The sequence below is a fragment of the Poromitra crassiceps genome (genome assembly GCF_964638095.1).
Source record: "Poromitra crassiceps genome assembly, chromosome: 18".
NCBI classification, from domain to species: Eukaryota; Metazoa; Chordata; class Actinopteri; order Beryciformes; family Melamphaidae; genus Poromitra; species Poromitra crassiceps.
This window is the reverse complement of record NC_139636.1, coordinates 7,221,652-7,233,424: the sequence shown is the minus strand read 5'-3', so window position 1 is coordinate 7,233,424 and position 11,773 is coordinate 7,221,652. Positions and strand designations below refer to the sequence as shown.

Below are 11,773 nucleotides of genomic sequence, written 5' to 3'. Positions count from 1 at the left end.
CGCGTAGAATGCGCCTCGATACCCTCCGGGGGAACCTTGCCCACGGCAGAGTATGCCAACGCGATCGCCTCCACTATCCAGTGTGATAAGCGATCCTTGGAAAGGGGTCCGCCCTGGGCCCTTTGCCCAAAGCAAACCAACAGCTGATCTGTAATGCGTAATGAGCGCGTCCTGGCCACATAGGCCGAGAGCGCCCTTACGGGGCACAGCATGTGCAAACGTCTCTCCTCACCCGAACTGAATGGCGGGGGACAGAATGCCGATAAGTCTATTACCATAGACCTATAGCTGGCATTAATATTCTTGGGCTGGTACGCCGGGTTAGGTCGCAACGTAACCCTGCGCCCATCGTCCCCAAAAACCATACAGGCCTGCTGTACCGAGAGGGCAATCAGGTCACCGACTCTCTTCCCTGACGATAAGGCCAGCAGCAGCGCGGTCTTTAAGGACAGAACCTTTAAATCGGCGGAGTCCAAGGGCTCAAACGGATGACCCGTTAGCCCGTCCAGCACCGTAACCAGGTCCCATTTGGGAAAAACGCACCGCAACGGCGGGCGCAGTTTACGCGCCCCCTTCATGAAGCGCGAGACCACGCTTGCCCTTCAATCCCCATGTGGCAAGCCGAAATCGCGGCTACGTACACCTTAAGTGACTGCGGGGACTGCCCCGCGTCAAGCAAGCTTTGAAGGAAACAGAGAACTGGACGCACGCTGCAGTTCACTGGATCCACACCCTTACTTGTGCACACGGCGGCCCTGCGCCAGGGAGACCAGGTCCGCAAACCACGTCTGCCTGGGCCAGAACGGGGCCACCAGAACGAGCCGGAGACGCTGTTCCCTCACCCTGTCCAACACCTGACGGATCAGGGGGATCGGTGGAAACGCATAGAGCCCCTCCCGTGGCCACGCGTTCGCCAACGCGTCGTGTCCCAACGGGGGGCTGTCCTCCTGGATCGAGAACCACAATGGGCAGTGCGTCGCGCGCCGCGATGCGAAGAGATCGACGCGGGCACGACCGAACCTGGCCCAAATCTGTTCCACCACCTGAGGGTGGAGGCACCACTCCGTGACGGGGGTAGCCTCGAGACAGCAGGTCGGCGCCGTAATTCAGCCGTCCCGGCAGATAGACCGCCGACACTGACAGGAGACGGGGATACGCCCACAGGTGAATCTCCGCCGCTAACCGGTTTCAAAGTCTTCGACCGCACACCGCCCTGTTTGTTCAGGTGGGTGATCGCCGCCATATTGTCCGAGCGAATCAGCACATGGCGTCCATGTATGACTCGCTGGAAATGAAGCAGAGCGAGGCGGATCGCCTCCAGCTCCAAGACGTTTATGTGGCGATGCTCCTGAGCTTCCCACCGGCCGTTCGCCGACAGAAGCCCGCACACCGCACCCCAACCCCAGAGGGAGGCGTCGGTGCGAATCACTAGCCTGAGCGGGACCGGGCCCAATCGAGTGCCCCTCGATAGGTAACGGGGGTCTGCCCACATGGCCAAAGCCAGGCGGGCCTGACCTGTCATAGGCACCCTGCGATGACGGTCCCTGGCTGGATCCAAGCGCAACGCAAGGAACCAGATCTGGAACGGACGCATGTGTAGCCTCCCCAGGGGGAGCACATGCAGTGCCGAGGCCATCAGGCCCAACATGACTGTGCACTGAAGCACTGACACCGAGGAGCATTGACTTAATGTCCTCGCTGTCCGCACCGTGCGCGCCTGTCGCTCCCGCGAAAGGCGGGCTCGCATAGACCGGGAGTTCAACTCGAGCCCCAGGAAGATCGCCGTCTGTTCTGGGGCGAGGCAGCTCTTTTTCCAGTTCACCAGAAACCCTAAGGTTTGTAGGTGATCGGGCACCACCTTGGTATGTTTCATGGCATCGATCCTCGAGCCGGCCACAATAAGAGCGTCGTCGAGGTAAAGGAAGATGCGAACCCCTCTCTTTAGTATATTGTTGGGCACCGGGGGACCCGGTGCTTTGGTTGGGGAAGAAAAAGGGGGGGGGGCGGGACAAACGAGGCTAAGCCCCCCTGCCCGTTTCTTACGCGGGCTCCGCCTACTGACGTGCCCTGTGAGCGTGTTGAACCGGCGAAACCCCCCAGCCGTGCGGCTTTCGCCGGCTGGGGGGAGTAAGGAGGCAAGCCTCTCTTTTGACCGCCGGATGCGGACTCGTCCGCTCGCGCGGTCCCCAGGAGAGCTCCCGACCAATAGTACAGCCATTTTAGCTAAAAAAGTGGGTCAACCTCCCACAAATTGCAACAGAAAAAAACTCAATGGAGTTTGTGTCCTCAACATGTTCTAAGTAAGAGAAAAAAAGTCCTAAGAAATCCCAGTTGGGGAAAGTATTTAAAAATACTGAAATCAGTGATGCCATAATTGGTTTGTATGTACTGTATGCCTGTCTGTCCTTCACATATCTCAAGAACCGTTGGCCAGATCGACTCCAAACTCGGGGAGTGCGCTAAGGGGGGCCCGACGGAGTTCAGCGCTGAAATTCGGACACTCACATAGTCACAGCGCCACCTACTGGTAACACAAAAATCGGTTTATTTTGAGAACCGTTTGTCCATTCGACTTCAAACTTGGGGAGTGTGCTTTTGGGAACCTGACAGAGTGTGTTGCCAAATTCTGGACATGTGGATAGTCATAGCGCCACCTACTGGCAACACAAAAAGCGGTTTATCGCAAGAATCCTTCATCCGTTTGAATTCAAACTTGGCATGTGCGCTGCTGTGGACACGAGAAAGTGCAGTGTTGAAATAGCACTTCTATTACTTTTAAAATACCCATGACTGCCAAATTGGCACTAATTAACATACATGTTGGCACAGATGAACACAAACTTCAACATGTTAACTCTTAAGGAAAACTCAAATGCTGGTCATCAGTTGTCTGGCTCATATTCCTCATCATCATCACATGCAGCTTGACTTGAATTTGCACATGCCAGTCCTTTGCAGTTGCTACATGCAACAGAGCACTCAATGTCATGCTTCTTGCATGTGCACCTCAGGCTGCTGCAGTCTGTCTTGCAGGTGCATCTGATGATCCGTAGGAGTTCCTGTGGAGCTGGTGGTAAGTCAGTTTGGACAGGGACAAGCCCTCCATCACTCTCTTTCCATCCCCATTCTTGTGGCAGGAGTTCATCCACGGTTCCCTTCCACTGCTGCACCTTGTAGTACACACAAATACTGTGGTACTTTGCTACTGCTGCTGATGTTGGTGGTGGCAGACTGTGGTTCTACATGAGTGCTATACTACTAGGAGCCACCTTCTCACAAAAGCGCTTGTGTCGTAGTGTGTTGAGTCCCTCCCCAGGCTTCCCATTGTAGAGGCACAGCAAAGAATTCTCTCCTGCTGACACAACATCTGCTGTGGAAGCTGACTGTGTGTCAAACACTGTAGCTTGCTCACGGAAGTCACCGCTGGTTGTGAATTTCTTGAGTGGAGCTCCTTTCTCTATGTCATACAGGCGGGAGGTAGTGTCACACCCAGCTATTGCATGGATGAAAAGGATGTGGGTGCACAGATTGGGACCCAGCTGCTGCTTGACAGCCTTGATGTTCCAGACATGTGGCTTCTTCATGCCCTTCTTTAGCTCAGGTTTGAAGAAGAGGTCATGTGACTTGAGGTTGGTGTGGTAGATGAGATGGAGGAGAAGATCTGTATCATCTCCAATGAGCAGTGTTTGTTATGGTGGCAGACTCCACTGCTTTTTGCACTATGAGGAGATCAGCATCACTTGGGGCATGGTACGTCTGACAGTTCTTTTTCTGTAGGTGACCACTCAGCATGTTGATGAACTGCTGCTTGTTTGTGTTATTTGCAAGGAACTCAGATTTTTTCAGTGTAACAGGCATATCCTCATCCATGGTTACGGTTTGTCCAGTCCTCCCACCTGCTCGCCTGCAGTGTGTCATGTCTTTGGTGGATGTGCTCTGATAACCATCAAAGGTATTTGGCCAGAGGCCAAATACCTTGGCCTCTGGCTCGACCCATCCCTCTCTTTCAACACTCACATAAAACACCTACAGTCTAAAGTCAAAGCTCGCCTGAGCTTCTTGTACCGCAACAAAGCTTCTTTCACCCGTTCTGCCAAACACACGCTTGTCAAGATGACCATCCTGCCCATCTTTGACTACGGCGACACCATTTACAGAATGGCATCCCAGAGCGCCCTCAAAAAACTGGACTCGCTTCATCACTCTGCCATCCGTTTTGCCACTGGCGCACCATTCACCACTCATCACTGTGACCTTTACAACCTGGTCGACTGGACATCCCTTCACACCAGACGGCTTCTTCACTGGCTCCAGCTCATCTACAAATCCATTCTAGGCAAAACTCCTCTCTACCTCTCCTCCCTTCTACACTTCTCCAGTTCCGACTACAATCTCAGATCCAGTAACTTCATCCGACTCTCCGTTCCGAAAGTCCGCACCGTTTTTGGCCGCAGTGCCTTCCGCTTTGCGTCAGCTTACGACTAGAACACTCTACAAAACACCCACAAACTCACGGTCCTCTCATCGCTCACTGTTTTTAAGCAAAACCTGCAACAGATTGTAATCGACTGTTGTACCTGTTGACCTCCTCCCAACCACACACATACCCCCAGTCCCTCCTCTTCTCCCTTCCCTGCCCCTTCACCCCCTCCCCCTCCTCTTCCTGTCTCTCTCTCTCTCTCTCTCATATTGTTATTGTAGCCTGTGTTTGTATATAGTTTGCTCCTATTACTACTGTAAGTTTTTACTTGTATTTATATAACCTTGTTTTTATTTCAGCCTCCCACCCCCTTCCCCCAAAAGGCCCTTGCTTTTTGTCAGGCTGCTTTTGTATATAAGAAATTGTTCTTACTTGCTTGCCTGGGTAAATAAAGGTTAAATAAAAATAAAAAACACGACAACTGCCTCTCCATGCTTACTTGTGACATACTCACTGTACAGCTTGCAGATGTCCTTGTATGTGGATCCACGTGTCCATGGGATGCACTGAATAAGTGCTCCACCATCCAGCACATACTAAACATGGCCTGTGACTCCTTGAAGGTCAGGTGTGTGGAGCGCCCAGATGGCATCTGCTAGCACTGGCTTCTGTGGCTGTGGAAGCAGGAGGGAAGTGTCAAAACAGCGCTGGAAAATGACTACACAGCTGATACTTGAACTCTGATGCCAGGTCTTATGAAGCTTTTGCTGCAATAGTGAGTTGCTGGAAAAGTAGGTGAGGATCCACCTGCACTGCTTCACCATCAATCTTCACTGAGGATTTCGTACTCATGGTGATTGCCTGATCCCTCTTCTTGAATGTGTACTCAGCAGTAGTCTGTCCGTCCATGCTGGCCAAGATGGTGTTTCCGATGGCCTTTGCCTTATCAACATTCACAGAAGGGACCCCAGTTGACACACGACACAAGCTTGGATCTGAGCAGAAGGGGTTTGTTTCTTGGAGATAGTGTAGAACTGTGTGTCATTCATGGATTGTCTTGCATCTGTCATGTCATGGTTCTGCTCACCAGTGTTGTGGTTCACCCCTGTCAGCTCTTGCATGGCATTGTTGACTTCAGTGCAAGCTGGCATGGAGAGCAGCCATGTCAAACGTTGCAGCTCCATCATCCCTTGCCCTCTCGTGAGGCCACCACTTGTTTTAAGACTTCTCATCAGCACCTGCTCGATGACAAGATCTATGGATAGGCCAGCCCATAGGAGATCACTTCATCTTGACCACATGCAATCCCTCTTCAAATCTCTGGTAAACATCTGGATTCATTCCATTCTCCCCCTGCTGGCAACGCTCCCCCAATTGGTCAAATTGCACAAAATCTGAAACTGCACTTTCTTAGGTTCCCAGCAGCACACCCACCAAGTTTGAAGTCAATCGGACGGTTCTTAAGATAAACCACTTTTTGTTGTTGCCATTAGGTGGCGCTATGACTATGCATGTCTCTGAAATTCGGCACCGTACTCCGTCAGGTTCCCAGCAGTGCACTCCCCACGTTTGAAGTCAATCGGGCAAACTGTTCTCAAGAACTGCTTTTTGTGTTGCCAGTAGGTGGCGCTATAACCATGTGCACATCCGAACTGCGCGAAATTCGGCACTGCACTCCGCCAGGTCCCCCTAAGCGCACTCCCTGAGTTTGAAGTCGATCGGACCAACGGTTCTCGAGATATGTGAAGGACAGACAAGCATACAGTACATACATACAGGCAAATTTTGGCATCACTGATTTCAGTATTTTTCAATACTTTCCCCAACTGGGATTTCTTAGGACTTTTGATATGTTATAATATACATATGTCTAAGACTAGAACAGTTGAAATAGTTTCTGTTGCAATTTGTGGGAGGTCATATCGTATAATGCCTGTACTACAACGATGGGCCCATGGCACCATCGATGGTGGGCTTGTCCCGGGGGCCTCCTGACGGCGGATAAGCGATCCAGGGAGAGCTCCCGACTGGACTCGGGCGCTGGGCACCGAGGACGGTGGGCTTGTCCCTAAAGCTACAAGCCGAAGGCTGGCCCTGAAGCCAAGCCCCGGCGAGCTGGGTTGGGTAGGCCCCTGCTGGGTCCCAGACCGAAGTTGAGCGCTGAGCTCCAACGACGGTGGGCTCATAGCCCCCCCCCCTTCCCCAGGGAGGTGACTAAGTACGGGACTGGTTACCCGCTCCCCGCGCACCTCCTCGTTTTGGGGGGCGGGGGCCGCGTACCCTGGCCTGCCGTGGGACCCATGATGGGCCCACCGCGGCTGGGTGGAGCGCATCCACTGGGGGCGCCCTAGCCGGTGAGACGGCCCGCGGCGGCGGAGGCCCCGGAGGACGACTCTGCGCGCGCGCTTGGACCTGGAACCGGCGGTCCTCCCCCTTCGCCCGCTTGGGCATGAAGGTGCTGACCGCCGCCGAGTCCCTCTGACGCGTCTCCAACCGCTGGGCCAAGTCTTCCACGGAGGAGCCGAACAGGCCCCCCGGGGAGATCTGAGCCCCCAGCAGCCTCCTCTTATCCTGCTCAGGGAGCTGGGTAAGATTTAGCCACAGGTGGCGGTGGGTGAGAACGGAGAAGGCCATGACCTTCCCACTGTTCTGCGCCAGGCAGTCTACCATACGCATGGCGTAATCCGTGGCCATCCTGAGCTCTGAAAACAGCTCGGGGGCAGGGTCACCTTGCATGTCCCGCAGGAGCACCGCCTGGTAGCCCTGCAGAATGGCCAGGTTGTTGGTCATGGCGGCGGACTGCCCCGCCGCCAAGTACGCCTTTTCGGCCAAGTTGGCTGTAAGTTGGCACGCTTTAGAGGGCAAAGCGGGCCTCGCGGAGTTAGGGGCCAGGTGTCTGGCCACCATATCCTCGAGAGGAGGCATCGCGGTTAACGCGAGTTTATCCGCCCCCTCTAAGGCCGACCACGGAGCCATGCCCGCGCAGAGCGGCTTGGCCTCCTGAGGCCTTTCCCATCCTGACTGCACCGCGCGAACCACGTCTATACAGACCGGCAGCCGGGGCTTCGGGCGGGGTGCCTGTGGTGCCTGGAGTGGCTGGTAATAGCAACCCCGCAGCACTGATTCGAGGGGCGGAGGTGGTTCGGCCCGAGCGATGCCAAGCTTAGCTGCAGCCCTAGACATTACCCCCAGAAACTGCTTCTGATAGGGCTCGTTGAGGCTAGCCTCCGAACGGGTCCCTAACAGAGAGGTGGCCGCGGTAGCGCGGTCCCATTCCTCCCCGCCAGACAACTCCTCTTGGGGGGCGTCCTGGGGGGGAATGATGGGGTCGTAGGGGGAAAAAAAACCCTGTTGTATCACAGGGTCGATGGGCTCGTTCCCCCAGTTCAAAATCTGCCGTTCGGGTAGGACCGGGGAGCCCTGCTCGGCAGGTAACTCCTCTTCCTCCGAGCGGTCAGACCCACCGCACGCGCCTCCCTCGGGAGGTGCATGGCTAAGCCGCGGGCCCACCTGGATAAAGAGCATCGCTCTCTCCCGTAAAACGGCCAGGGTAAAGCCTTCGCATGCCCGGCAGAAATCTGATTTCAACAGGGCGTCGCTAGCATGGTTGTGCCCGAGGCAAAACACACACTCGCTGTGGCGGTCCTGGATCGCCAATGTAGCGTCACAGCTAACACAGCTCTTGGCTGTCTCCCTCTGTCTCATGTCAGCCGCCCGGTTCATTGTGCGAGTAAGCAGTAGCTAACCCGCCAACAAGCCCCGCCGACTGTACCAGAATTAGCGGGAGTTAACCGTGTATGCTGACTGTCTACAGTCGCTTGCAACGGTGAAGATGCTGGAGTGCTACAAGCTAGCTGCTAGCTGCACGAGACGACTAGCTAGCTATCTATCTAACGTTACTCCAGCCGGAGAAACGCGCGCGCTCTAACGCTAGTAGCTGGCGCCTAAAGTACCTAGCAACAGAAGCAACCGCATGGATGCAAGCTAGCTAACTGTGACAACTGTGCTAATTAGCCTGTTGTTCTAGTGCTTAACGGTACAAGCTATTCTGCACGTGTGCAACCTAGCCAAAAGTTATGAGTGCAGACCTGAGTCGGCGCTCAAGCCTAACAACGTTAACCCAGCCGGGGAAACGTTAACATGCGCTGCACGGCGGCAGCTAATACAACAGTTAGCAAAGAAAGATACTCTTAGCTTGGATGGCTTGATCCGATGCCGCTGGTGAAGAGTACAGGAACGGGTCCCCGAATCCTGATTTATCTCGTCCACGCGAACCTCTCGAGGTGGGCAAGTTAACTGGAGCGAGTCTATTTGTCCAAGCTATGAAGAGCGCTGACTTTAGAACTAACCGCGGAGCTTAAGAAAACGACGTCCTCACACTGTCTGGAAGAAGCGAAGAGTGGCGGCCCCTGGGCTGACTGGCCGTGACGTAGTCACGGGGGCGAGGTGGGAGGCCCAGTCAGCCCCAGGGGGGCACCACGTCACCTAAAGGGGCGTGGTCAGGTTTTAATGTAAAGTAATTTTTGGAGCAAAAATGACAGTCTTCCATAATGCTGCGTACGCAGCGAACTAGGCGCTAGTGAGAGCTTGAGTTCGAAATGAAGTAAAACATTGTGTCACATGGCTGTATGCTTACTTTAGTAGGTGGTAGCACTGGTGCTAGTAAGCAAAACACAACAACTCAGTAGCACAAAGACAAATTTAGTAGCACACACACTGGTGGCAATAAAAAAAGCTTCAAAAATGATACTGTAGGTACCCCACTCCCATCACTAGACACTCTCTACCATAAACGGACAATCATACAAGCACAAAAAATAGTTTCTGACCCATCCCACCCAGCCAATCACCTGTTCCAACTGTTGCCCTCTGGACGGCGCTACAGATCCATTTCCACCAAAACAACACGATTCAAAAACAGTTTTTTCCCCACTGCCATCAGGTTTCTGAACTCCTCCCCTCTGAAATCTCACTGCATACCTCTCCAGCAATGCATATGTTGAATGTTCTGTATTTATCTTGTCATATGTCTGTCTATGTACTGTAATGTCTTATGCTGACACATTTCATGTGCTTAAAGGAACACTCCGCCCATTTTCAACCAGCTTTGTATCATTAGAACATCAGTAGTAGATCTGTAAACTGTTTTGAAGTCTGTCATTTAATTTGACAGTTATTGAGTGTTAAAGTGTGGACCAGTGACATCACTGGTCCACACTAACTCAAATTAATAACTAATTAACTCAAATCAACTCTCAATAACTGTCAAACTAGATGAATGATGAATAGTTTGACAGTTATTGAGAGTGATTTGAGTTAATGAGTTATTAATTTGAGTTAGTGTGGACCAGTGATGTCACTGGTCCACACTTGAACACTCAATAACTGTCAAATTAAATGACAGACTTCAAAACCGTTTACAGTTTTCTGATATACTACTGATGTTCTAATGATACAAAGCTGGTTGAAAATGGGCGGAGTGTTCCTTTAACAATTGCTGTACCAAAAGCAAATTCTGCCGACTTGTTGTGCAGTCCTTAATAAATTAATCTGAATCTGAATCTGATACACGATAACTTTATCGTCACTTTCCATACAGTTTATAGTGAGCTACACTCATCCTGTTAGTTAGTATTGGGGGAAACGGTACAGCCGTTCAAAGTCACCAAAAACAACCATTTCTAACAGCGCCAAAAAGCTCTATGTACTGCCCGCGACCTCACTCAGTGTGGCCCCTGGGTCAATTTCCTTTTTGGGCCAGCGTAGAGCCTACATGTCCACTCTATTTGCGTGCCGATCTGCGTGCCGATCTGGTCGTCTGCACAACAATCCGAAGAAGCCTGAGCCTTTGGGTGGCACGCTGCAGTATAGCCAAGGAAATGCAGGAAACTTGACGCCTTCCAGAGCATTTTGCAAACTATTTCCACTTTCCAGCTTTACTTTACTCACCAGTTTGACGTTTTCTGCTCCAAAATAATCCAGATTGTAAAGTACCTATCCAACACCCGAACACCACCTCTCATCCAGCGCATCGTGCCTCCTCAGCTGTTGCCAAAGAACTTGCAAAGAACTGACACTTCAACACGAGACATAGGAACTGTATGGCTAATATGCATACTTTAATATTTGTTTATTTATCGCAAGTCGTATCGTCATCGCTATATTGAACAATGTTATTGCACATCACAGACTTTCCTCATATGGTGCAGGCCTAGGCAGCGCTGCTTCCATAACTACGCTAATACCCAGAGTGCCTTGCGCCAAGAAAGACGAGCAGTCGGGAATCTGTGTGGGGGGGGTGGGGGGTATTATGTTTACTAAAGTTCAGTTCAGTTCAAGTTTATTGTCATATACCGGCAACAATGCAAACATCTGTCACCTGCAATGAAAATCTTATACTCAGCGCTCATATCAACTTTGCTGTAAAAACGTATTAAAAGATTAAAGTCGAACTGAACCTGTTCGTCACGTGCATAATGAGTCCATTGCAGACTGAAAACATAGTTTGTCTAAGATGACAGGTTGAGAGGCGAGTCATAGTATCATGTTGATGATTTTATTTGACAATTCTGGAGACTGGATTGGGCTTTGGCCAATCCTGGCGTGTTCCGCCTCCAAATCGAGTGGGATTCAGTGTGTTGTGGCGCTCCCCTCGGGAAGAGCCTTTTGACGGGAGGAGTGGAGCTCAGCGAAGCCAGCTGCCTTCATGTTGCCGAGCGGAGAGTGCAGCACGTCGGCCTGGAATCTCACGGCCAGACACCATTTAGAGGCCGAGTTGAGCATCCTGATGGCTTGGGGATCCAGGCTGTCTCTGAACCTACTGGTTCAGGTCCGTATGCTCCTGTAGCACCTGCCAGACGGCAGGAGCGTGAACAGTCTGTGTGGCTTGGGTGGCTGCGGTCAGAGAGAATCCTCTTAGCCTTGTGATTGTGAAAGTGAATGTTTTCTAATAGCCTACATAATGACATCAATCACCTACACACTTTTCAAACACATTTGATTGCATGATGATGTTTTCTTTGTTGTGTTTGTGAGAGCCACATTTTCTAGTATTCAATATTTTCTTTGATTTTTTTTACCCCTAAAATAACATTTTACATCAGTAATGGAGCTACAACACTGATCAGATCCAATTGTATATAGGCTATCTATAAATCTATCTATATATAGATTATAGATTATTATAATATATCAAATTAGATCATATAATACAATTAAGGGAATAGCCTATATGATTGATAATATAATATGATATTTAGGTGATTGATTGAAAGACACAAAAATATTGGGCTAAACGGGGGTAAATAGCCTATTTTTTGGGGGGGTAAAATATATCTTAAAATCAAACACATA

At 51.4% G+C, this 11,773-nt stretch overlaps 1 protein-coding gene across 1 annotated transcript in view; it reads left to right on the top strand.

The window, feature by feature from the left end:
- Positions 1–5,022: 5,022 nt before the first annotated feature.
- The window catches only part of LOC310792490 (ATP-binding cassette sub-family A member 2-like), a gene marked incomplete at both ends in the record, with an annotated part of 85,099 nt that continues 78,348 nt past the window's right edge, over positions 5,023–11,773 (top strand). Inside the window, one exon of the mRNA XM_083654170.1 lies at positions 5,023–5,048. Coding sequence (XP_083510296.1) covers positions 5,023–5,048 — 26 coding nt within the window. The remainder of the gene's footprint in view (positions 5,049–11,773) is intronic.